General features: G+C 56.0%; 1 protein-coding gene across 4 annotated transcripts in view; it reads left to right on the plus strand.

The window, feature by feature from the left end:
- The window catches only part of HIPK2 (homeodomain interacting protein kinase 2), a 148292-nt gene that overhangs the window by 79611 nt on the left and 41762 nt on the right, over positions 1 to 26919 (plus strand). For all 4 annotated transcript variants that reach the window (XM_056124048.1, XM_056124049.1, XM_056124050.1 and 1 more), the window contains exons 3-4: positions 25676 to 25799; positions 26013 to 26132. In XM_056124048.1, the coding sequence (XP_055980023.1) occupies positions 25676 to 25799; positions 26013 to 26132 (244 nt within the window). The remainder of the gene's footprint in view (positions 1 to 25675; positions 25800 to 26012; positions 26133 to 26919) is intronic.

The following is a 26919-nucleotide window of genomic DNA, read 5'->3' on the forward strand; positions in this document are numbered from 1 at the left end:
AGCGATAGTACAGAGGGTAGGGCATTTGCCTTGCACACAGCTGACCCGGGTTTGATCCCCGGCATCCTGAGCGCAGAGCCAGGAGTAAGTCCTGGGCATTGCCAGGTGTAGCCCCCAAACAAAACCAAAACAAAAGGTCTGTGTTCTTTCCAAACCCCAATGAAAAGGTCCATTGAGACAGGCTGGCACCAGATCCCCAGGGAGGCGGGCTGGGAAGGAAGAAATTACCTCCCAGCTCCAGGCTCGGATCACCATGCTCAGCGGCCGGGCGGGCTCTCGCCTGGCATGTGCCGACTCCACTTTAACCCCCAGCACTGCACGGGGTCCCTGAGCACAGAGCCCGCAGGAAGGAAGCCTTGAGCACCGATGCGTGTGCCCCCCCTAAACCACACACCAAACCAAAGAATCATTCAGTATAGAAAGTGTTTCCCGGGGCTGGAGCGATAGCACAGCATGTAGGGCGCTTTGCCTTGCATGCAGCCGACCCGGGTTCGATTCCCAGCATACAATATGATATGGTCCCCTGAGCATCGCCGGGTGTGACCCAAAAAAAGCCAAAGCCAAAAAAAAAAAGAAAGTGCATCCCTTCTCCCGTGTGGGAAGACAAAGTGTGGCCTGCTGTGAGACCGTAGGTCAGTGTAGCCCTCGTGACCGTGTGGAAGAGCAGGTCACAGACCACCCCAGGGCTGGGTCAAAGCTCCCTCTCTGTGGCGGGGCTCAGCCCGCAGGCATCGACGACCACGAGAGAGAAGTGGCGGCTGAGCCTGTTGTCTGTTCTCCAAGCACAGACACTTTTCTTCCTCCCTCCCTCCCTCCCTCCGCGGTGTGTCTGGTTGGTTTCCCTCAGGATGGTCCTTAATGAGCGTCTCATCCTGGGAGTCCCAGGATATGAATGAACAAGGATCGACTGGACTCCGGGAAACCCTGTGGCCGTCTGGTCTGAGCCTCCCCCTCTTCTTGGGACCCTTTCAACCAGAGGGGGGGATGCCCTGGTCACCCACCAGGAGCCTGCGCCCGAGCTGGGAGGATGGTCACGTTCACTCCCCACTGAGTCTGAGATGCTGGGGTTGGGGTTGGGGTTGGGGTTGGGGTTGGTGTTGGTGTCACACCTGGTGGTGCTCAGGGCTTGCTCCTGGCGGGGCTTAGGGATCATACGGGGTGTCGGTTAGCTGTGTGCGCGGCAAGCATCCTCCCCACCCCCGTACTGACTCTCCAGCCCTGAGTGTCGTTATTTGAAGCCCCTGAGCTTCACAGCCCCTATTAGCCGGGCTGCCGCGGAGAACTGAGAGCAGGTCCTGATGCTGCATGCCTTTGTCTCTGTGTGTGGCACACACGGCCAGCCGGACATATGTGCTGTGGTCCCCACCTGTGGGCTCCCAGGCCAGCATGGGCTGGCGCTAGTACATCCAGGAAGGATGCGAGGCACACGCCTTCTTCTTCCTTGCTCCCCCCCACCCCATTAGGGCTGATCCCCAGGCTCCGACTTCCCAGCAGGGACAGTCTGTCGCTGTCCTGTGATGATGAAGGGATGATGATGGAGGGATGTGAGAGCTTGGAAAACACCAGCTTGCAGGGGCAGGAGAAGGCTTCAGACCCCCTAACCGGAGCTTGCTTTTTTTTTTTCCTTTTTGAGTCACACCCGGCGATGCTCAGGGGTTACTCCTGGCTCTGCACTCAGGAATTACTCCTGGTAGTGCTCGGGGGACCATATGGGATGCTGGGAATCGAACCTGGGTCGGCCGCGTGTCAGGCAAATGCCCTCCCCGCTGTGCTATCGCTCCATCCAGCCCCTAACCGAAGCTTCTGACTCCCTGTCTTCTCCCCATCCCTCAGGAGGAAAGGGACCAGGCCCTCTCCCCCTCCAGCCCTCAGCATCCCCAGTGCCCCCACATGAGGTGTGCAGAGCGAACAGGAATGCGCCAGGAGAGTATTCCTACCCACAAGGAGACATTGAATCTTGGGAGCCAAAGCGATAGTTTTTGTGTTGCATGCAGCTGACCCAGGTTCGATCCCTGGCATCCCGTGTGGTCTCCCAAGCACCACCAGGAGTAGTTCCTGAGAGCAGAGCCAGGAGTAACCCCTGAGCATCGCTGGGTGTGACCCAAAAAGAAAATAGCATTGTAGCACTGTCCTCTCGTTGTTCATCGATATGCTCGAGTGGGCACCAGTAACTTCTCACAACAAATTGTGAGACTTGTTACTGTGTTTGGCATATTGAATACGTCACGGGGAGCTTGCCTGGCTTTGCCATGCGGGCAAGATACTCTTGATGGCTTGCCGGGCTCTCCGAAAGGGGCGGAGGAATCGAACCCGGGCCGGCCATGTTGGCCTTGTGAAAAGCAAACACCTTACCCGCTGTGCTATTGCTACAGCCCTACAAAAAAAGAAAAGAAGAAAAGAAAGAAAGAAAGAAAGAAAGAAGGAAGGAAGGAAGGAAGGAAATGATTCCCCTCCTCATAGAAAAAAATTATCACACTAGAAGCTTTTCTTTCAGACAGTTTTGGATTCAGTCCCTAACAACTCTGTTCCCGAACATTCAGTACCTATCTGCCACAGCCTGTGTGTCTCCAAACAGCGCAAGTCCCCCACGGAGCTTTCCGGATGCAACAGCCCCTCAACCCAGAGGCAACTGGGGAGCAAGGAATCAAAGTTCGCAGCTTCCATTTACCCTGATACGGGTCCCTCCGAGTCAATGCCCAATAGACTGTCCTTGGCAAGTCTCCTCCCCCTATCTCTCCCCCCCGCCCCCCCATGCCAGAGCTGTTGCAGTATAACTCAGATTCCCAGGGGCCTGGAGTATAGCACAGCGGGGACAGGGCTTGCCCTGCACGCAGCCGACCCAGGTTCGATCCCCGACAACCCCCATGGGCCACTGCACATGGTCCACCAGGAGGCATTCTGAATGCAGAGCCAGGAGTAAACCCTGAGCACTGCCAGGGATGGCTCCCCAAAACAAAACCAAAATGCAAAACAGGAAACCAGGATTCCCAGGACTGGGGCCCAGCTAGTAATCTCACCCGTGCCAGTCATGGGGGCTGCAATGCCTGGTCTCAGACCTTTTGTCCGGGAGGCTTTCAAATATGCTCCACAAAGCTGATCCCACCCGCAATCAGTGGGGGCAGAGGGAGCGGGGGTGGGGGTTTCAGGGATTGTTTGGGCCTCCCAGAACATTCTGGCTCTCTGCCTTCATACCCCCTGTGTCCCCTTCTCTTCCTCCTCGGCATGATCTGCAGCCCCCCGGGGTTCCGGCTAAGGAATAGAGCAGGACAATGTCCCTGTCCAAGTGATTCTTGATAAAGGCAACGCTGGTGTTAAATATTTATTTTCCGCCCAACGCCCTTACTTCTGAGAGGTCTCAGAAACCTATGCTCATCCCCCTCAGCCCACCCCCTGCAGAGCCGGCGACTAGCTGGGGCATCTCTCTCTCTCTCTCTCTCTCTCTCTCTCTCTCTCTCTCTCTCTCTCTCTCGGCTTTTTCATTTGGCTTCGTGGCCGCCCCGAACCAACTACACCCCCAGACGAGCGGGCGCTCGGGTGCAGAGATGAAGAAATAAACAAAAGGCCATGTTAATTTCAAGCTTCACTGGGAATACAAAAAAGAAATATTAACGTTTGCTGAGTGACATACAATGAAATGGCTTCAGATTTCTAATACTTGCAGCGAGGTGCCCTGGGCTTCTTGCCGTTCACTGCCAGGCAGGTCCGGCACCTTTAAGAATCCACAGTACAGGAGCTGGAGTGATAGCACGGCAGGTAGGGCATTTGCCTTGCACGTGGCCGACCTGGGTTTGAGTCCCAGCATCCCATATGGTCCCCTGAGCACCGCCTGGGGTAATTCCTGAGTGCAGAGCCAGGAATAACCCCATGTGCATCGCCAGGTGTGACCCAAAAAGCAAAAATTAAAAAAATTTAAAAATCCATAGTCCAGGGCCCAGAGCAACAGGACGGAGGGTAGGGCACTTGCCTTACACACAGCCAACCCAAATCCTGGCCCCGGCACCCCATATGGCCCCCGGAGCACTGCCAGGAGGGAGCCTTTGTCTTGTTTGGGGGGGGGGGGTGAGCCTTCAGGCAGCTCAACACACTGTTGGCTGCAGGCCAGCCCCGTCACTCAATCAGCCCCGTCCCCGGTGACCGCGGCCACTTTGTACTTGGTCAGCCTCAGACCACATCATTTCAAGACGTCGAGGGGAGCCGACAGCAGCCCACACCAGCCCACACCGAGCAGGCTGCCCCGAGGCCACCCAGCTGGACAGGTGTGGGTCCACATGGTTTCGGGTTTCCCAGAACCAGGGCAGGTGCACAGCGCAGGTTTGGCTGCACTCACAGCAAGAAACCTGTGTCCTCGATCCCATTGCGGGGAACACCGACCTCCACCTGGGAGCGACAGACAAGGATGAGGCAGTTCCCTGAGGTCGGGATTGCAGAGAGAGGCTGGTCGCGGGCTGTCCTAGGTCAGGGCACCCGCTGGACATGGGGAGGAGCATGGGAGGGTTGATGTGAGCGCAAGTCTGGGCTATAGACTCTGGAATGTGCCCAGCTAGGGCACTGCACCCTCTGTCCAGATGCAGATGGGGAAAATCTGACTCGAGTGTCTCTTTGGCTGTGTCGCCCCTTCAGCTAGAATATCCCCGGCCTTCCTTCCACCCGGTGGCCCTGGGTCAGAACACACCCTTCCCACTGAGGCTGTCCCTCCTTAGACATGTGTCCTCGCTCCGTGTCACACCGCCACAGCCTATTTTCAACACCGCGGGTGCCGTCTGAATGTTGGGCGGTGGTACCATCACAAACAGGATGTGTTAGGAGGACTCCCCCCACCCCCACCCCCACCCCCGCCCAGCCACCCCACCTCGTTCCATAAATTAGTCAGAACACATCTGGCGAAGAACGTTAGAGCAGGCAGCTGTCTGTCGGGTGCACCGACATCCATCAGATAAAGCCATTAACCCACATCACTCATTTTGGTACAATGGAGCTAAAGTTAGACACAGTGCCGACGCGGGCATGCGCAGACCTGCCGGCGATGGGTTTGAAAAGTGCCAGAAGCAGGTGCCGCTGCATCTGGGCCTCGCGGTCAGCTCTCGTAGCTGGGTGGGCGGAAGGGGGGCCCTCCCAGCTCACATGTTACAGAGCTCCGGCATCTCCTCTTCACCCCAGGGCAGGAAACGCTAGATAGAGTTTGGGTGAAACTGATCAGATTTGGCTCAGAGGTGGGGCTGAGAGAAGTTCCCATCTGTGAGAAGCTCCCCTACTTGATGCAGTCACCTGCCAGCTCTGGGGATTGACATTGGAAGACAGAGACCGGCGGGTTCCGCTGATGACCGCCTTCCTTTTTCTCCCTTTTCCTGGAAAGGAGCTGCCGTTGGCCGGTGCCAGTTAGACACTGAGGACTGGACGCAGCCTGGAACCCGTTTCCCTCCCTTGCCCAGAGCCCTGTCCCCTCACTGGTGGATTTTCTGGAAAGCTGTGTCCTCCTCCTCCTCCTCCTCCTCCCCCTCCTCCCCCTCCTCCCCCTCCTCCTCCTCCCCCTCCCCCGCCCCTCCTCCTCCCCCTCCCCCGCCCCCTCCTCCTCCCCCTCCTCCCCCACCCATACCTTGTAGCTTTTTTTTTTTTGCTTTTTGGGTCACACCCGGTGATGCTCAGGGGTTACTCCTGGCTCTGCACTCAGGAATTATTCCTGGCGGTGCTTAGGGGACCATATGGGATGCTGGGGATCGAACCCCGGTCGGCCGCGTGCAAGGCAAATGCCCTCCCCACTGTGCTATCGCTCCAGCCCCAGTACCTCGTAGCTTTTACTCTTTCTTTGCTTTCCGTGCGGGTCATTGGGGGAGGAGAGGAAGATTTTGAAATCTTCCCCCATGTGAGCCTGACCTCGCTGATATGGTAGAACAGCACGGCTTCGCTGATAGCTGTGCTGGATGAGACAGAATAGGGGGTGCTATTCCCAGAATACAGAGTGTCCCCCCCACCTGGGGGGGGTGCAGAAAAACAGTCATTGGCGTCACCATCCCTGTTGCCTCTGGTTTATCTTCTCTGCCGGGTTTGTAGACACGATCTCCAAACTGAAAGTCGACGGATGGGCTGTATAAACGGTGAACTCAGCCGGACAAAAATAAACGTTGAAACCATGAGCCCCATCGAGGGGACACAGGGGGGCGGGGAATAGGGACAGAAGGGACAATGATCCTGCTTTCAGTGACCTGGACTTTCAGTGGTGACCTCTGTGTAGGCTGTGCAGGTGTGATTTTTTTTCAGACACGTGCATCTGAAATAGTCTGTAATGCCATCAGGCCGTTGTCAGTCCAATTTTTTAAAAAATCAATTTTTCAAAAGGGGCCAGAGAGACAGTACAGCGGGTCAGGCGCTTGCCTCGTACTTGGCCGAACTGAATTCGATCCTGAGCACTGCCAGGAGAAAGCCCAGAGCACCCCCTTGGGTGTGACCCCCAAACGAATGAAAGTCTTAGGGGCCTGGGGGGGGTCCTCCAATGGTTAGGGTGCATGACCCTGTTTCAGCTCCCAGGTACCCCGGCACCACATCGCAGGGCCTGAGCCCTCATGTGGAACCCAGTACTGCACCCCCCCCCCCCCCCGCATGTGCCATCTGGGACTCAGCACCACAACACAGAGTGAGGTTTCTGGGGTTCGGGGGCCAAGAGGCTCTGGGATCGAGCTCAGAGCCTCTCACACGGCCAGACTTGCTCTCCAGCCCAGGATTCTCTCCCCAGCCCCGTAATTGCGTTTTGTAAGTTCTCATGGGTTTGGGGTTTTTTGTTTTTGTTTCTGTTTTTTTTTTTCTTTTTGGGTCACACCCAGTGATGCACGGGGGTTACTCTTGGCTCTGCACTCAGAAATTACTCCTCGCGGTGCTCGGGGGACCATATGGGATGCTGGGACTCGAACTCCAGTTGGCTGGGTGCAAGGCAAATGCCCAACCTGCTGTGCTACTGCTCCAGCCCCATTGGGGCTTTTTGTTGTTGTTGTTTGTTTGTTTGTTTGTTTTGGCCTCTTGGGTCACACCTAGTGATGCTCAGGGGTTACTCCTGGCTCGGCACTCGGAAATTACTCCTAATGGTGCTGGGGACCATACAGGATACCGGGGATAGAACCTGGGTTGGTGGCATGCCAGGCAAATGCCCTCCCTGCTGGACTCTCGCTCCGGCCCCAGACCTTATGTTCTGAAGTGAGGCCTGAACTGGCTTCCCCCACCTCGATGCTTGTGGGGGAGAGGGGCCACACCCAGCTCGGGACTTTATACCTGGCTCTGTGCAAAGGCACCTTTCCTAGCGGGACCGTGTGTGGGACCGGGAACCCAGATCAGCTGCGTGCGAGTTAAGTGCCCCACCCCGTACTATCTCTCTGGAGCCAGAACTGAACTTTTTTACAGTAGTTAATGGTTAGTCACTATAACTATAGTTTGAACTTTGCCAGTTGGACTAGTCTTCTACATCAACGATCCTTTATCATTTCATGCCCCCTTCAGTAAATATGGCATTTTATTTTTTTTAAATCACCAAGCTCTTCATTTCTATGATGATCATTCAGGTGTTAAGGATAGTGTGCAGATTCCACGAGGGGTGGGCTAGGAGGGGAGGGCAGGACGCTCTGTGAAGTTGAGCAACTAAAGCATGGCCCAGTGGACACGAGATTAGGAATAACTATCAAATGAAGGAAAGAAGGAACCATAGGCATAAACCATGAGATGTTCATAAAATAACCTTTTGAAAATCCAGAACAGCGCCGGAGAGATAGTACAGCAGGTAGGGTGCTTGCCTTGTATGCAGCCAACCCCTGTTCGATCCCCGGCATCCCATATGGTCCCCCAAGCACCGCCAGGAGTAATTCCTGAGTGCATGAGCCAGGAGTAACCCCTGAGCTTCGCCAGTTGTGGCCCAAAAGCTAAGTAAAAGAAAAAAAAATTTTTTTAAATCCAGATAGAGGCTAGAGAGATAGTATGTATAGCTAGTAAAGCACTTGTCTTGCATGCAGCTGATGTAGGCTCAATCCCTGGCACCCTGTGAGGTCTCCTGAATCCACCTGGAGTGATCCCTGAGCACAGAGCCAGGAATAAGCACTGAGCACTGTCAGGTGTGGCCCCGAAACAAGGAAAATAATAAAAAAAAAAAAAACAGAACAGTATGTTCAGTGTCATCTTAAACTAGAACCCTAGCTTCTCACCAGATGAGAGCCATTTAGGTTTCTTGTGTTGGCCATCTGAATGATGGTGTTGAGGGCCTGGAGCAAATGTGGTGATGGCCAATGGTCGCCTCATTAAAAACTTTGCTCTCCTCCGAAAGTGCCAGGAGAGAGTCTAATCCGTTTTTGGCACACCGCTCGTATAAATGGTTTTTAATCCGCATTAATTTTTGGCTCTGCCTTCAGCAGCGTTTATGGAAACCTGCCTGAGATCGCGCAGAGAAATCACAATATTGGAGAAAATGTCACTTTAGCGGTTCTTTCCCAGTCAATCTGTAAATGCAAAGTTCACCTGTGTTCTTTTCTATAAACCTGTCTCTGCCGTAATGAGGATTTCTTTGCTTTTTTTTTTTCCTGCTTTCTCTTTCATCATCTATTATTGTTTGACATGCCAATTTCATCTCGCTGAATTCCAGTGGTAGTACTTTGTTTTCATGCATTGTAAAAATATCTGCGGGTTCTTTTGGCGGAAGATTTATCTTTCAGTTCGTCGTTTCGCATTGGGGGGGGTTGAAATTTTTTTTTGAAAAACTAAAGATATTTAAATTTTGAGTGGAAAAGTTCGAATTTTGAAAGCCAGGCGTGAGGCGCGGCTAAGAGCATTCTGCCTGCCGCGTCTGCGGGAATGATCTGAAATTACTTATGGTGGTCAGAGCTGGGGTGTCCAGACTCTCATCCTCTGTCCCCACCTGCCCTGGGAGCCCCCACTGTGGCCGTGTCCTGAGAGGCTTCCACTTATGGAAGAGGCTTAGGGCTTACGTGATTTTGACATCTGCTCAGTCTGGCCGCCCAAACCAATAACCACCGCTGAAAACAGTTTAGCTTTTATTGTATCAGCTCTCACTTGCCAACTCTGAAAGCAATTTGAGAGTAATTTAAACCAAGTCTTTTAGGCGATGTAGTGAAAAATACACTCACCATTAATTGTGTGACATTTCACCGCGTCTTGGCACCCCCATAGATAAAAGGTTAAAATGATGGGCCTTACAAGTAAATAAAGCCGAGTGATCCCAGCTTGGAATTCAGCCCTGAGTCAGTCTGGGCCTGCCTGGCTGTTGACCTCACCGTCCTGTGACTGCTATTTCTTGCCTCTGAAAGCTGTGAGGACACATTTATAATGTTTGTGTCCCAGTTGTTTAGCATTTCTGATGGTTGGGGAGATAGCGTCTATTTAATGATCCCGGGCTCTCATGCTTTTCACTTCTCTGTGGGGCCTGTGACCAGGTTGCTGCTAATGAAACAATTGAAACCAACCTTTTACGCGTGGGGTCTGGTGATCATTTCAGCTTTCACCCATGAGCAACCTTACTTGACAGATTTTGAAGAATCTTGGGGGCGTGGGCTGCAGAAGGGGGGCAGTGGTCACACCCGGTGATGCTCGGGGGTTACTCCTGGCTCTGCACTCAGGAGTCACTCCTGGCTGTGCTCCAGGGACTATATGGAATTCCAGGGATCGAACCCAGGTCAGCCATGTACAAGGCAAACACTCTGCCCACTGTACTACCCCTCATGTTTCTATTTTAGAGAATCTTAAGGTCTCATTTTCTAATTCAAAAATGAGCCTTCTAGGGGGGCTGGAACGAGAGTACAGTGGGTAGGGTGTTTGTCTTACACGTGGCCAACCCAGGTTCCACCCCTGGCATCCCATATGCTCCCCTGAGCACAGAGCCAGGAGTAACCCCAGAGCATCACAGGCTGTGCCTCACCCCCAATCCCCACCCCCGAAAATGAGTCTTCTAAGACCAAATGTAAGAAGATGGTGTTTGGGGCTGGAGCAATAGCACAGCGGGTAGGGCGTTTGCCTTGCACGGGCCAACCCGGGTTCGATTCCCAGCATCTCATATGGTTCCCTGAGCACCGCCAGGAGTAATTCCTGAGTGCAGAGCCAGGAGTAACCCCTGTGCATCGCCAGGTGTGACCCAAAAGGCAAAAAAAAAAAAAAAAAGATGGTGTTTAAGTTCTTTCTGGGTCTATCAGAGGGAAATGGTCTTTGGAATGTCACCTCATTCCCTCGGTCTGCAAAACCTCTGGGAAGCTGTCTCCTTTCTGGGATTATCTCCCGGCCAGATCACCAGCGTCTCTAAGTGGGGCTTCTGTTTATGGCCCATCCCTCACAGTGGCTTAAAAGCTGCCTGAGCACACAGCCACCTGAGCGAGGTGAGACTGAGGCCCCCTGGCTAGAAGGGGGGGGGGGGGAGCACTCTTCTGGAAGGTCACTCTCTGCACAAATGATAAGGCCTCCACTTTTAGACATAGTTGTTAGCTAAAGGGATTAGCCCAAGTCAGGGGTTTTAAGGCCTGGTCCTTGGTTTTGTTGTTTCTGATAAGAAAATTGCCTCAGTTAAAGTCTCCCTGCAGGCTAAAGTGATTCCACTGCCAGAATCTTCCCTCTGGGCCCTTTGATTATTTTCCAAATCCCACTTTCATAAGTCGTACAAACAAAAGTCAGTAGGGGGGTGGGGGGGGGGGGCATAGAGAGGAATAAGATTGTGCTCTGCCCGGTTTTTTCTCACTTTGCCATTTTTTTTTAACCACTAGGATTCAAAGCTAACAGCCAGACAATCCCAGAAAATAAAGATACTATGCTTGGCGTTCTGTCTTACTTGTTTTGGGTTTGGGCCCACACCCACCCGGCAGTACTCAGGACCGGGGGTGCCAGGGATCGAGCAGGGGTTCCCCACACGCACAGCCTGCACACCAGCACTTTTGCAGCTGTAATCAAAGAAGGAATGTCATTGAACTCTGACAGTATTGATTGCGTTTATTAATTTATTCTTGTCAGTTCAGAAGAAATAAATGAGATAAAGCGCATATATCAGTACATCCAAGGAGATGTCACCAAACACCCAGCCCAACGGAGAGTAAATCAAAGAGTCTGTTTTCTACATTAAGGAGATTTCCTTGCTTAATATTGAGATGGTTTGACAGCTGCATGACAGATTATTGATTTTAATTAATGCAGATCCTGTGCACACGCATGTAATCTTAACTCTTACATACTAGAATGCAGTCATTGTTTCTTACTTGTGAAACCAAATTGTTCTAAGGTGTAAAGGAGATTGACCGTGTGTTTTCTGTATATATTTTTTTTTAAAGCGCCTTTTTTTTTTTAAGTTTTTGGGTCATACCCAGCAATGCTCAGGGGTGACTTCTGGCATTGCTCAGGGGACCATATGGGATGCTGGGGACGGAATCAGGGTCGGGCACATGCCCAGCAAATGCCCCCCCCCCCCCCCCCACTGAAGACTATCTCGCCAAGCCCAATATGCCTTTTTTTTTCCTGGAAAGAATTTTTTTTTTAAAAGAGTTTATTCTTTGCTCTTCGTTTCCTAATATAAACTCCAGTGAGCCGCTGCCATTTCTGAAATGACACTTGTCCTTTAGTGTGATGGCAGTGACTCAGCACACGTCAACTGAGAAAGGGCCAGGAGGAGCCTCTGAGCCCTACAGCGGGCAACCCCAAGACAAAGCAAAGCCTGAAAACGGAATTTAAGCTCCTTTAAAAGGCCACTTTGTATTTTTCACTTTTTTTTTTTGGTCTGTTTTGGAGCCATACCTGCTGGTGGCCAGGGGCTTCTCCTTCCCGGCTCACTGCTTCAGGGTCACTCCTGGCCCTGTGCTCAGGGGACCCTACAATGTCGGGGTCAGAGCCAGGCCCCCCAGGCATGCACTTTCTCCCAGCTCCGCTCAGGGTCACTTGGACAAATCAGACCAGCAGCCACGAACAGTTTCTTATGTATCCTTTTGACCTCATCATCTCATTTCTTAAAAATAAAATTTCTCTTGGGGCTGGAGTGATAGCACAGCGGATAGGGTATTTGCCTTGCACGTGGCCGACCAGGGTTCGATTCCCAGCATCCCATATGGTCCCCTGAGCACCGCCAGGAGTAATTCCTGAGTGCAGAGCCAGGAGTAAGCCCTGATCATCACTGGGTGTGACCCAAAAAGCAAAATAAAAATAAAAAATAAAATAAAATGTCTCAATAAATCAGTTTTAAATGCCTTTGCATTAAATGAGTGTCCAGCTATTGGTTCTAACAATGAAGCATTAGAGACAACTAAAATCAGCATGAGCTGAATAAATGTTTAAAAAACAACCTCCCGGGGCTGGAGCAATAGTATAGTGGGTAGGGTATTTGCCTTGCAAGCAGCCAACCCGTGTTCAATGGTTCCCCAAGCACCGCCAGGAGTAATTCCTGAGTGCAGAGCCAGGAGTAACCCCTGTGCATCGCTGGATGTGACCCAAAGAGAAAAAAAAAAAACTCAACCAAAAAAAGGACAGGGCAGGAGCAATAGCACACAGGGGAGGGCATTTGCCTTGCACGCAGCCAACCTGGGTTCAATTCCCAGCATCTCATATGGTCTCCTGAGCACAGCCAGGAATAATTCCTGAGTGCAGATCCAGGAGTAACCCCTGTGCATCACCGAGTATAACCCAAAAACCCAAAATAAATAAATAAATAAAAGGACAAAAGCAACCAAAATGGGGGCACAAGAGAGGCGAAAGAGAAGGTGCCTGGTTGGTCGAGGCCGGAGATGCATCGCGGGCGTCTCTTGGCTGAGCACTAAACCCCACGCAGCCAGGTGCAGTATCTGTGGAAGTGGCCCTCGGCCCCCTGACCATGCCAGATGGGCGGGCCCCCAAAGGGAAGGGGAAAGTTTGAACTATGGGAATATTCTGGATCAGAACTATAAGAATAATCCAGAATAATCACAACCTGTCAAATGAAAAAACAAATACTCAGTTATATGCACACTTAACTTTCTTTTTTTTTTTTCCTTCTGTGATTACAAAGTACCTTTTCTGATACCTTTTTGTCACAAGGCACTTTCGGGAGAAGGAATTCATCACTGTGCACTGTACCCATACATAAAGTGTGATGGTGCCATTTAACAAATGACCAGGAGCCAGGGGTGGCGCCCAAAAGGGGTGACCGCGTTTCCTCAGACCCTTAACGACTCCCAGAAAGCCATTTACTAGGAGGGACAAATTGTTCCGGAGTGCCTTATCTGCCCCATTAAAGCGTCCAGGAAGACGGTGATATTTGCCAGCCCAGACACTGACATTGGCTCGCCTGACCTTTGACTTCCACCAAGTACCTGAGGAAGCACTTTCGGGGGTGTCTGCCAGCCCCGAGCAGAGAGGAAGCAGGAGGGCTGGTCCCTTCTCCGGCCCGTGAACCAGAGTCAAGAGCAGCTGGGCCTTCGCACCAGGTCTGAAAAATCCCCATGAGTGACTTTCTTAACTGCTTTCAAGGAGGGCGGGCTGAAAGCAGGTCAAATATTTGCTCTTGGCCTCTATAATAAAAATCCAGTGTGTGCAGTGCTATCTCCAGACCTGTGCTTAGCTTGTCATGGCTACACACACACACACACACACACACACACACACACACACACACACACCATCTAGAGAAAAATAGAAGTGCTTATTGGGTTTTGGAAAGAGCTTCCTGGAAACGCATGACAGAAGGTTCTCGAAGCTCAAGATGAAAGGGTCACACCGTTTGTGTTTATACTGAGTGGAGGGTGGGGTGGTCTGATGCAGAGGAGCCTGAGGGTCACGTGGACACAGCAGATGGCACTAGCTGGCCCAGCCGGAGGGACAGTGCGTGGGCAGGTGGGGGGGGGGGGGGGAGCGCCAAGTCCCAGAGATGAGTTTCCAGCAGGGAGTTTGGTCCCGTGCTGAGGACAGCAGAGAGCAGCTGTGGGTCCCTGCTCAGCGCGGGGAGGAATGTACGCCGTGAACGGCCTCTGCACTGCGAGCAAATGTGGCCCCACGGCTGAGACTGGTCACCTGTCCTCTCTGCCCTGTGTCCAGCCCCTTTGGCAGCTTACGACGCAGGAGGGGACAGGGGGAGGAGGCATGGCTCAGCGGTCAAGGCCTCGCACCCGTGGGCGGCCCAGGGTGCCAGCCAGGGCCCATCTCTGGCCGAAGCCATAAAATTCACTGCACGCAGCAAAGACGCCGGAAACAGGAGAGCCGAGGGCAAGGGGAGAGGAATGTTAAGCCTGTGGACGCCGTGGTCAGCCGTGGTTTCCTGGTGTGGCTGACAGGCTGGGGACAAGGGCAGTGATAAGATCAGAGGAGGGAGCCTCGCCGGCCAGCTTTGGTGTGTGGGTAATGTCCAGTGGCAGGAGGGTGTCCCTGAGCCCGTTACAGCTTGGAATGTGGGGCCAGTTAGGATATGAGATTAGACCTGCTGGCCCCTGGTGCCTTGGAGTTCATCTGCGGAATAAAAAGGGGTGGGGGGGGCTCCTGAAGTCACAGAGGAGGGAGGGCTAGCTGCAGGGGGTGGGGTCTCATGAGAAAGGGGTCCCCTGGGAGCCGACCCCCTTGCAGTTGGTGCTGGGGGGGTCCACTGGCGAGTGAGGGGCAGGAAGTCTATCAGCAGTTGCCCTGGGGATGCGTTCAGTGGAGGGTGGTCTCAGACTCTGAGGCCTGCACTGCAGAAATCCTTCAGAGTTGAGTTTTACCTGCATTTGACTTCTGCGTCTGTTTCTAAACCTTACATTGCCCAGTTAACACCTGAAGCTATTTGGAGAGGGAGCAGCGGTGGAACCCACTTGGCAGTGCTCGGGGGGTTATTCCTTTTAGCATCCGGCATTACACAGGGCTTACTCCTGGCTCTGCACTCAGGAATCACTCCTGGCAGTGCTCAGGGGACCATATGGGATGCTGGGAGTCGAACCCGTGTTGGTCACATGCAAAGCAAATGCCCTACGGGCTGTGCTATCACTCTAGCCCCCCTTTTATTTTCCTTTTTTTTTTCTCTAGGGGTCTATTCCTGAGTCTGCCCAGGGATCACTCCTGGAAGTGCTCAGGGGATCATACAAGGTGACAGAGATCAAACTGGGGCCGGCCCCATGGAAGGCCAGCCAGCGCTGTCCCTCCTGTTTTGTGTCTCTGCCTCTCACCTGAATTTTTTTTGTGTTTGTTTTTTGGGTTTTTTTTCTTTTTGGGTCACACCCAGCAATGCACAGGGGTTACTCCTGGCTCTGCACTCAGGAATTACTCCTGGCGGTGTTCGGGGGGACCATATGGGATGATGGGAATTGAACCCGGACTGGGTCAGCTACATGCAAGGCAAATGTCCTCCCTGCCGTACTATCGCTCCGGCCCCCATGAAACTGTTTTTGAGACTGTCTGGGGGCCCACAGTGATAGGCCAGCAGGGAGGGCACCTCCTCGTATGTGCCGATCCCTGATACCCCGGACGGTCCCTCTGAGTGACTCCTGAGCACAGAGCCAGGAGCAAGCGCTGACCACAGCCAGATCTGACCCCCAAACCCAGATAAGTGCCTAACGGTACGAGCCTGCCGGTCTCTGCATGTCTGAAGCGCACGTCGTCTGGGTCCTCCCTGCCCACGCCCTCCCCCGACTGACTGTGGCTCAGCTCCCATTAGTCGAAGCTCCAGCTGTGTTTCTCTTTTCTCTTTTTCTTTTTTTAAAAATTTATTTTCGGTGTGTGTGGTGGGGGGGGGGGCTCGGTGACCACACTCAACAGCGATTGACTGCCCAGCGGGAGGCCATTCCTGCTGATTCGGGCTGGTGCCAGGGACGGAACCCAGGCACCTCGCACGGATGCCGCCAGGCGTGTGCCCCAATGCCAGCGCCCCGTCTCCGCCCACTTTCCCGGTTATCTCCCATCTTCCGTGTAGACTCACCTCTGGCCACCAGCACTGAGGAACTGTGACCTCACCCGGCCGGGACAGGGCAAGGCCAGGGCTGTGGGTGTGGATTTGTTCACCCCGAAAGCAAAAGCTCAGCTTGGCCAGTGGGGTGGGGTAGAGGGGTCGAGGGGCCGGCCCTGGAGAAGGGGGAGGAAGGCTATCCTAGGGGAGACGTGAAACAGGTCAGGACTTTCGCCGGCAGGGAGCCAGGAAGGAGCAGGCAGCAGACAGCGCGGAACCTTCTAGAAAGAAAGCCTTGGGGGGGGGGGGGGGGGGTGGAAGGGGTCCGGATGAGCTGGGGCTTTGGCCATGGAGGAAGACTAGGGGTGACAGCTGGAGCGGGACTTTGAGGAGCCCGGGGAGGACCCACCAGAGAGGCTTGCTCTCACTTGCCCAGAAGGGTGCGGGGCAAGGGGCCGGAGCAATAGCACGGCGGGGAGGGTGTTTGCCTTGCACGTGGCTGGCCCAGGTTCGATCCCCAGCATCCCCCGAGCACCGCCAGGAGTGATTCCTGAGTGCATGAGCCAGGAGTAATCCCTGAGCATCATCGAGTGTGACCCAAAAAGCAAAAAAAAAAAAAAAAAGTGCGGGGCACCACAGGACGATGGTGTTGAAGCGACTCCGGGGAGTTCTCCAGGGAACCATACGAGGTCATGGGGCAAATGGCTGCGCTCGGTCACTCCCGAAAGCCATGCAGGGGAGAGGGCAGCGGGCACCCCCCCTTCCAGTTCTGCGCTTCCCCTTCTGCCCAGTGCCTGTCCTGCTTTCAGCAGGGGACCTGGTATTGAAGCCCCGTGGGGCAGGATGGAGAAACGTGAAGTGGGCGGCCGGTCGGGTGGGTTTCAGCGGGTGGCAGGACACTGAGCACGGCTGGAAGACATGAGCCACGGGTGAGGGGTGAGGGCTGGGGTGCCGACCGGGGGAGCCGGACGTCGAGGCCGGGAAGGATGAGCCAGTTCCTTGAGGTCAGGCACAGTGTCCAGAGGACAGAACCCGAGCTGAGCCCCCGTGGGCCATGGGGAACAAAAGTCCCCCCCCAAAAAAATGTCTAGTAGGGAAGGGAGAGGGCCCAGTGGTGTTGGGAACGATGTTGGAACATTGCCTGGAACCTATGATGAATAACTTCATAACTCCTGGCACTGGCACTGTCCTCCCGTTGTTCATCGATTTTCTCGAGCGGGCCCAGTAACGTCTCCATTGTGAGACTTTGTTGTTACTGTGTTTGGCATATCGAATAACGGGTAGCTTGCCAGGCTCTGCCGTGCAGGCGAGATACTCTCGGGAGCTTGCCGGGCTCTCCGAGAGGGGCGGAGGAATCGAACTCCAGTTGGCCATGTTGGCTGCATGCAAGGCAAACGCCCTACCGCTGTGCTAATGCTTCAGCCCATAACTCATAGTGTCTCAATAAAAATTAAAGAGGTCCAGAGGGCTGGAGAGATAGCACAGAGGGTAGGGCATTTGCCTTGCACGCGGCTGACCCGGGTTCGATTCCCAGTATCCCATATGGTTCCCTGAGCACCACCAGGAGTGATTCCTGAGTGCAGAGCCAGGAGTAACCACTGTGCATTGCCGGGTGTGACCCAAAAAGCAAAAAAAAATAAATAAATAAAATAAAAGAGGTCCCTCTGCCGAGGCTGGCGGCCACCGCCCCCTGCATGCCTGCAGGATGGTGAATCACTGAGGAACTCTCCGTCTGGGTGCCAGTCTGGGTTCCCCCGGCGCCCCGCGGGCACGACCAGCACAGGCTGGACCTGTGGCACTCGGGCACGTGCGCGGAGTCAACCCTGAGTCCCGCTCACGGCTTGTCCTCGCCTTTCTCGTGACGCCTTGGCAGGGACATCCCCACACGGCACTCAGCTCCTGGCAGTGACGCTGTTCTGACACGCTCAGTCAAGCGACCCGTTGTCCGTCTTCTGTCAAGACTATCATCCCCCTGCCCAGACTCCCAGACCTTCCCCTTCATGCCCGGTCATACTCTCGCCTTGTGTCCCTGGCTTGAGTGGTTCTCAGGAGACAGGCATTCCCCGTGGAGCAGGTGGGCAGCTGTGAGTTTCCGGGAGAGCAAACTCCTCGCCATGTTCCTGGATCCAAGAGTGTCCTTGGCGGGGCTGGGTGATAGCACAGTGTGGAGGGCGTTGACCTTACCACGCCTGGGTTCGATCCCCAGCATCCCATAGGGTTCCCCCAAGCCCTGCCCTAAGTGATATCCGCGTGCAGAGCCAGGAGTAACACCTGAGTGTTGCCAGGTGCGGCCCCAAATTTATCATAAGTAAATACATTTTTTTTTTCCTTAAGTGTCCTTGGCGACATGGTCACCCACCTGCAGGCAGTTTTCTAACTGTGGAGTCTCCCTTTACGTGTTGTCAATACGGAATTTCATTGGGTTTAGGTTTTGGTTTTGGTTGTCCACCCCAGTGGTGCTCAGGACTTACCCAGGACTTACTCCTGGTTCTGTGCTCAGGGATCTCTCGTGACGGGGCCCGGGAGAGCCCTATGGGGAGCCCGGGGATCACACCCTGGTGAGCAACACACAAGGCAAGTGCCCTGCCCTCTCCTCTCTCCGCAGCCCACTCCCGGGGATTCGGCACTGCTGTGAAGGAGGTTCTTTCAGAGCACCCGGGAAAACCGAGTTCCGACCTCAGGAGCCGCCGGCAGAGAGAGACGGGTGTGGGAAAACTAGTAAAGGCCTAAAAGCCAGTTAGGAGGGAAATTGCAAACAGAGACAGAATTTGCCTGTTGCCAGCCAAGACTAGCCAGCGTTGCAAACACCTCCCAGGTTTGGAGCCAATGCTCGGTGCCGCAGGGGCCCGTGTGGGCGGCAAAGGTGGATCAGACTGAGCCTCCCACGCTGTGTCCCTGCTCTGACGGCGGCCCAGGGCACAGGTCAAGGCCAGGCCATAAGGAATAGCGGAGAGTTCCCGGGCGGAAGCCAGGGACTGTCAAGAGGGTTCATCTGGGGACTGATCTGGGAGCCGAGGAAGCCAGGGAGAAGCTCGCTGTCAAGGCGAGCTGGAGCTGAAGCCCATGCTCTGACGGAAAACGGCGGCAAGGATGGAGCACCACTCCCAGATGCTGCCGACTTGGGTCTGGTTCCAGTCGTGAGCTGGCGCGGACGGGGCAGAGTCTGGGGGAAGCTGAGCTCCTCCTTAGTTAACTGAGGTCACTCCCAACATCCTTCCCTCCGGGGCTAAAGTTTGCGGCCATCCACTCGCCCCGGGCCAGGGCTCTGTGGTCAGTATAGGCAGGCTGGTCTCAGGTGGTGGGTGTGCCAGGGCACTGCTCCAGTGCCACAGGAAACAGGTCACAGGGCCACCACCTGGCTGGCCTGTGCCCAGCGGGGACAGCGGCTCGTGAACAGGAAGGATGTTCCAGGTACAGGGCCTAAGCTCCCCCCACAGACACACCTGACCCTGGCCAGGCAAGGTGACACGCTGGTGAGCATCTCCTTCCCCCAGGCCCTGGCGCTATTCCTGGCTTGGTGCTCAGGGGTCGCCCCGCAATGCACAGGGGACCCCGTGGTGCTGGAGCTCAGACCCAGCCCTCGGCCCTGCGGAGCCCTTGTCAGCCCAGCCGGTTGGTTCTTGCTGAGGAGGCGCTGAATTGAAAGTGCTTGTTTTCGGGCACACCTGCAGGACTCGTGGAAGGTTGAGCGATCTGGGTGGGCATTGACAGAGAAGCCTGAGTACCCCACGTGCACTGCAGAAGAGAGCAGAGACCCAGCTAAGGGGAGATGCCCTGGGCAAAAGGGGGCGGAGCGATAGCACAGCAGGTAGGGCGCCTGCCTGGCACGTGCTGGCCCAGGTTTGATCCCCGGTATCCCCCCGAGCGGCTGGAGCGATAGCACAGCGGTAGGGCGTTCGCCTTACAAGCGGCCAACATGGCCGACCCGAGTTCGATTCCTCCACCCCTCTCAGAGAGCCCGGCAAGCTACCGAGAGTATTCGGTATGCCAGACACAGTAACAACAAAGTCTCCAATGGAGACGTTACTGGGCCCGCTCGAGCAAATCGACGATCAACGGGAGAGAATTTTTTCTTTCTTTTTAAAGAGAATCCCCCCGAGCACCACCAGGAGTGATTCCTGAGTGTAGAGCCGGGAATAACCCCTGAGCACCAAAGGGTGTGGCCCCAAGCCCCCAAAATCAGGATATTTAATTAAAAGGGTCACAGAAGATGAGGGCAGGGTGGGGTCTCCTTATGGAACAGGAAAGAACTTGGTTCTGGGTGGATGCATGGGTTGGGGTGGAAGGTTCCGGCAGAGACCAGACATGTTCTCTTCGAGATGTGGGACCCAGGCTCCAAGCAACGGTCAGGGCCGCAGGTGCTGTGGCTGGCTGGGAGAGCAGGATCCACCAGGGCAGGCCCAGGGGACAGAGGGAAGGAAGAGGAGGTGGCCAGGAGGACGGGGCTGGGAGGCTCAGCAGAGCCGCATTCGGGCATTGAGGGGCCCCGGGGACGCATGAAGGGGCAGAGCGGTGGGGCACAGCCAGAGGCATCTCTTGGGGTCTCTCTTGTGGCCCCTTGCTGCCATGGACCCATGATGCACCCGTGGTTCCATCCTGCCCCGTGCCTCCCAGGGGATTCGGGTGTTGTTCTGGGCGTGAGGAGGTTTGTAGCCTCACAGGAGCCCTGACTGGCCAAGGCAGGGCAGAGGTCGGGAAGGAGCCGAGCTGGACCACAGAGAAGCAGGGCACGCGGGGGAGCAGGGCATGCGGGAGGTTGAGACAGAAGATGGCATGTCCCCCAGCCCACTGCAAGGATGGGGCAAGGGGGCCCAGCTTCTGGCCGCTCAGTGGGGGGTCTCCCCTGAACTTTTGCCTCCTCTGCTTGGGCCCATGACCTGGAGCTTAACACATGACCACAGTGGCCCCCGCTCAGCTGCAGCCCATGAGACGGACCCCAGCTCCTGCCCCACATCTTCCCAACACTGAGTGAGCTTTGGTGTTCCTTCCCAGCATCAGAGGGAGGCTCACTCAGAGCCCCTCACCCCACCGTCTTTATCTCTGCGTCTTGTGGGCACTCAGAATCCACTAACTGGGAGCTGGAGTCATAGCACAGTGGGGAGGGCATCTGCCTTGCACACGGCCAACCCAGGTTGGATTCCCAGCATCCCATACGGTCCCCCAAGCACCGCCAGGAGTGATTCCTGAGTGCAGAGGCAGTAGGAAGCCCCAGAGCATCACCGGGTGTGACCCAAAAAGAAAACAAAAATAAAAGAATCCACTAACTTGCTCACCCAGGTATAAGCCCCCCCATATTCGGGGAAGGGAGATCGGGGCTATCCCTGGGGGTATCCACACCCCACCCTGCTTAGGGGGGACCATACAGGCCAGGAATGAACCCGGGGGTTCCCCGTGTAAAGCCTCTGCGCCGGCGCCCTGCACCCCAGGACACCCTCACTCACAACCACCCGCCCCTGCTCACGGGGGTGCAAGGCAGGCCGCGTGGGCCCTGCAGCCTCACCCAGTGGAACGCTTTGCTGGGCTCGAGAAGCCTGGGGTGGGGGAGGACGGCCGGAACCCCCTCCAACCTCCCACTCGGGGAATCCCTGCAGCAGCTTTTGTGGCTTATGAATAGCTTCTCTCTGGATTTAAACCGTTCCCCAAAATAAAAGTTGGGTGGGCGCCCCAGGGAGGGGCTGGAGAGCTGCCGTTCCCAGGAATGTGGAGGCGGGCAAGCTTTTCCCCGGAACACAGTGGGATTTGGCTGGGCCCCGCGCAGATCCTCGGCATGTCTCCCCTCCCTGCACCCACACGGGGCACCCGCCCCGCCCCCACGCACGCCCGGGCCAAATGCCGCCTTCGCCTGCTCCAGGGCCCCGGAGAGGCTCGGTGCCATAAAGCAGTTCGGTCCTGCGTCCAAACCCAGGTGCTGCCCATGTTTGCCGAGGTGACCACGAAAACCTGGAGTCCGGGATCCTGGGTGGAGGGGGGGTCATCACTTTTTTGTCTGTGTGTGTGTGTGTGTATATGAGTGTGTGTGTGTCTGTATCTGTGTCTGTATCTCTGTGTGTGTCTCTGTCTGTATGTGTGTCTGTGTGTATCTGTCTGTGTGTGTCTCTGTGTATATCTCTGTGTGTCTCTGTGTGTCTGTGTGTCTGTGTGTTGACCAGAGGTGGGGGCTTCACCTGGTGGTGCCAGGGAGACCTAGGGGGCCAGGGGCCCACCCCCAGCCCAGCACCCCACCCTTGCACTGTCTCTGTGGCCCCGAGTTCACTCACCGGCACCCTCTGAGGCGGTTCTCCCCCAGCAGAAAGGTTCCGGAGAGGGAGAGACGCCTCCCTGGACTCCCGCAGACCCGTCCCCCAAGGAAAACTTTTCCAGGTGGTTTTGGGTCCATCAGGCCTTTATCTGGTGGAACTTTCTTGGGGCCTCCAGGTGTGGCATGAATCATTCCGTTAAGCACAGTAGGGTGAGGAGGTGGGGTTGGGGCCACAGTGAGTGTACAGCGGGGGGGGGGGCGTTTGCCTTACAGCTGAGCTGGGTTCGATCCCCAGCATCCCATATGGTCTCCCAAGCACGACCAGGAGTGATTCCTGAGTGTAGAGTCAGGAATAACCCCTGAGCACCGCTGGGTGTGGCCCCCAAAAGCCAAAATAAAAAACCAAGAGGGGCTGGAACGATAACATGGCAGGTAGGGCATTTGCCTTGCACGCGGCCGAACCGGATTCGAGTCCCAACATCCCATATGGTGCCCGAGCACCACCAGGAGTAATTCCAGAGTGCATGAGCCAGGAGGGAGTAACCCCTGTGCATCTCCAGGTGTGACCCAAAAAGCAAAAAAAAAAAAAAAAAACGGTGTGTGTGTGTGTGTGTGTGTGTGTGTGTGTGTGTGTGTGAGATCAGCCCAGAACCTGCAGACTGTCTTCCAGGAACCCAGTTCCTCTGCGACCTCTTCCTCGATTCTCTCGCCCTTTGACTCCTGCCCTTGCCAGGACCCCGTGTGGCTTGGATGGGGGTCCCACACCCCCACGCCCCCTACCCCGGGTCACCCGTTCAAACAGTGGCTCCAAGTACCCCTCCAATCATTCCCACTTGCCTTATTTTTGCCGTGGAAATAAGGGTCTAGCAGACCCATCTGAAATGCAATTCTGCATTCTGATTGCTTCTGCCCCGCTGTCCCCGAGGTGACTTCCAGCCTCTATCTCTTTGTGGCGCATCTCCCTCCCCCACCCCCGACACACACACACACACACACCACGCCCATCGTACTTGGGTCTGAGCGCACCTTCTAATAGCCGCGATTAGAGAGCCCCGCGCACCGATGGAGCGTCTTGCCTCCGAGGCGCGTAAACGGCTTTATGATTCCACTGGCCATCATTCATCTTCATAAGCTGCCGCGGAGAGGTGTGTATGTGTGAGAAATTAATAATCACACTTTAAAGATGGCGAAATGAAAACTCGGGAAGATGAAGTGCCGCCGTCTTCCTGTGAGAAGCGCGTTCTTCCTCCTGCCAGGACATCAGCACTGCCGGGTCCTGCCCCAGACCGGTGTGCCTGGAGGAGTGGCCCGTGGCGGACCCTGGGGTCCAGCCCTGGGAGGAGCGGCCGGCAGGGGGGGGGGGGGGGGGGGGCGGGGGTACTGTGCGTGCCCAGCCTGGCCGCGCTCTTCCCTTCTCAAGCCTTGGGGCGGCTGTTTGGGCGCGTTCGTCTCTGCCTGTCTGGACAGATGCTCCACACACATCTGTAGTATCCTCTGCAGCGCAGCCAGGGGATGTGAAGATTTGGGGGAAAGCCCATTCCAGGAAGCTGCCCTCTCTGGGGCCACCACGCTCTGTCCCTCACGCCACCTCCTCTGGCCCCCAGGAGCTGGGTGCTCAGCGGGCAGCCACCCGGCCACGCCGGGCAACTACGAGCACGAGGCCACCCTGTCCCCTCATGACGTCCTAACATCCCCAGAAGGCCCCACTTGCTACTGGCTCCAAGCAGCGGCGGCTGTTCCTCGCAGGGAGCGGGGCTCGGCCGCCAGGGAGCTGGAAGGGAAACAGTTTCTCCTCCCCGAGGCGCTCAAGCCGTCTGACGCTCCGTGGGCGCTGCCAGGGTTTTCTGGCACCTTTTGGGATACGAGGAGGAGAGGCTGCTGTCGGGTGGTCGGGGGGTGGGTGCAGCACCTGGTAGGGGGGCTGAGTCAGTCCCAGAACCTGGGTGCCTCGGGGTGCCACCCCCCCATCCCAGAGACCATTTCCCCAAGGCCCCCAGTCCCGCCTGCTTCGGAGTCAAACTGAAGCCACACGGGACTAGTGTCTCAGCGTGGCTCTTGCCATAGGAGGGGCCATGCCAGCAGAGGCCAGGGACAGCGGGCAACCCTGGTGCGCTTGGCATTGGGATATAGCTGCGACCTGCCGGCCCTGCACTCGGTTGGACCAGGGCCTAACCTGTTCCCCAGTCCCTGGCCCTCTCACGTGCCGGGTGCCAGCGGTCAGCATCACGCAGAAACTCTGCAGTGGGGAGGGAGGGAAGGGCAGTCACGGGAGCAGATTCTACCAGAGGGACCCCCTTACCACCACCACCCATAGGTGGGTTCCTCCAGGTGCTCTGTACCCCCAAACCAGCTCCTCTTGTGCAGACAAGTGCCCAGCACAGAGGACAATTTGAGACTGGGCTGGTGGGCTTCCAGGAGCTCAGAACCTTCTAGACAAGGGGCGAGAGAGAGAGAGAGAGAAAGAGAGAGAGAGAGAGAGAGAGAGAGAGAGTACAGTGGGTAGGGAACTTATCCTGCATGCATCCAACCTGGGTTTCATCCCTGGCACCCCACCTGGTCCTCCGAGGCAGCCAGGAGTGATCCCTGAGCACAGAACCAGGAGTACATCTGGGTGTGTCCCTCCAGGAGCACTGCTGGGTGTGTCCCCCCAAACAAACAAACATACTAAGAGCCTTCCAGCTGAGTTCCACAGTGACCAGGCATCTTACAGGGTTATGGCCCAAGGGTCTGTGGTACCCCAAGGATCACTGGGTGCCCAGGAGAGATACCACAGGAGTGTCTCAGGTGCCAGGCTAAGGGCGACAGACGGCGACCCTGACCCTTCCCAAGGGCCGGCCAGTCAGGGAGCCCTGGCCTGGAGTGTCTGTCTCATCCCTGCATGGGGCGCCATTCAGGCATTTCACTGTCTGTCCCCTTCCTGGAGCCACGTTTTTCAAAAAACGTGAATGGTTCATTTCTCTTAACTTCGGCCCCAATTTCCTGCAGAAGGTGCCTCTGCAGAGCCAGGGCAGGCCCCAAAGGGGTGAGCAGACCCTTTTCTCTAGCCGGGATTACCGAGGGCCTGTGGATTTGGAGGTCGGGGGGATCTCCTTCCGAGAGGCCACCTTGCCCCCTTAGTCTGGGCTGTGAGGGCACGTGGCCCCCACCATCGGAAAGGGTTCTCCCTGGGTGGCCTTGGGCTGGTGGTGGTAAGGGGGTCCCTCTGGTGTCGGTGGCCTTGGGCTGGCGTCCTCCCATCAGAGAACCTTCTGGAAGGGTGGGCAGTGAACGTCCCCGTACCAGGGAAAGGCACAGCGCTGCTTCCTTGGTGGGGGGTCGTGGGCATGAAGGCTGCGGGGTCCCAGCCCCAACTTCCCACGGGGGCCGCCGGTTCCTAGACTGAAAGCCATGCCCGCACCTCAGAGCTATCCTGCAGTGGAGCATGACACCGAGTGGTGCCTCCCAATCGCCCTCCGGACCAACCTCCAAGTCTAAGACAGCTGGGCCAGCTCCCTGATCTCTCGGCGGGGTCCAGGGTGTGCCCCCGTGGGCTGGTCACGGCCCCTTGGGTTTGACAGCCGCGCTCTCTGGGTCCCGCGTCCAACCCGCTGCCCGCCTTCCCTTTGCAGGGCCCCCGAGATCATCCTGGGCCTGCCCTTCTGCGAGGCCATCGACATGTGGTCGCTGGGCTGTGTCATTGCCGAGCTGTTCCTGGGCTGGCCGCTCTACCCTGGCGCCTCCGAGTACGACCAGGTGGGTCCGGGGGCGTTTCTGGGGCGGGCAGGCGTCTTCCCCAGCCTCGCTCCCCATCACTGGCTTCTTTTTTTTTTTTCTTTCTCTTTCCTTTCCCTTTTCTCCCTGGGAGTTGTGTTTATTATTTTGCTTCTCTCTATCCCTACCAAGCCGCTGCCTCCCTTCCTCCCCCCAGTGCCAGCAGCGCCCTGACCGCCCCCCCTCTCCTTGCAGATCCGCTACATCTCACAAACGCAGGGCCTGCCGGCAGAATATTTATTAAGCGCTGGGACAAAGACAACCAGGTTCTTCAACCGTGACACCGACTCTCCGTACCCTTTGTGGAGGTTGAAGGTAGGCAGACACCCCGTCTCCCCCAGGGGTCTGGGGTGCTGTGGACACACGCATCCCTGGCCGGGGAGAATGGTGGTGTCGAGGGCTGACAGGGGAGGGGAGGGAGGGAGACAGTCCAGAAGCGCCTCCCCCCCCGCTTCCCCCGGGTGGTCCGCAGCTGCCTGCGACCTTCTGGGGTCTCGGCTTGATTGCTGAGACTGTCCTGGATTCTTTGTCTTAAGGCAGGGGTTGGAGGTGGGGGTGAGGTGCAAGGCGTGAGGACCCTCAGGAGCCCACCCAGGGCAGCCCCCACCCTCACGGGAGCTCACGGGATAAAGAAGAGGGTGAGTTTGCGGGGAGTGAGATTTCTGAAACTTTTCCCGTTCTCAATCCCTTTGATTTTATTGGATTTTTTTTTTTTTGGGTTTTGGTTTTTGCAGGGTGAGGGCAGGGGGAGGGACCACACCCAGCAGTGCTCAGGGCTTACTCCTGGCTCTGCTCAGGGATCGCTCAGGGGATGCTGGGGGTTGAACCCAGGTTGGCGGCAAGCAAGGCAAGCGCCCCTGCCCCCACCCCCGCGGGACTATCACAACCCCTTTTAGCCTGAGAAATTTTTACGTAGCTCCAGATATAGAAGTGCAGAAACCAAACATTTACTGATGATACACCCCAAAAGAAATTTATCATAAACAGTTTGTTTTTTGTTTCGGGGTAACACCTGGCAATGCTCAGGGGTCACTCCTGGTTCTGCAGTCAGGAATAACCCCTGGCGGTGCTCAGGGGACCATATGGGATACTGGGGATCGAA

The sequence above is a fragment of the Sorex fumeus genome, unplaced genomic scaffold (genome assembly GCF_029834395.1).
Source record: "Sorex fumeus unplaced genomic scaffold, SorFum_2.1 ptg000048l, whole genome shotgun sequence".
Taxonomy (NCBI): Eukaryota; Metazoa; Chordata; class Mammalia; order Eulipotyphla; family Soricidae; genus Sorex; species Sorex fumeus.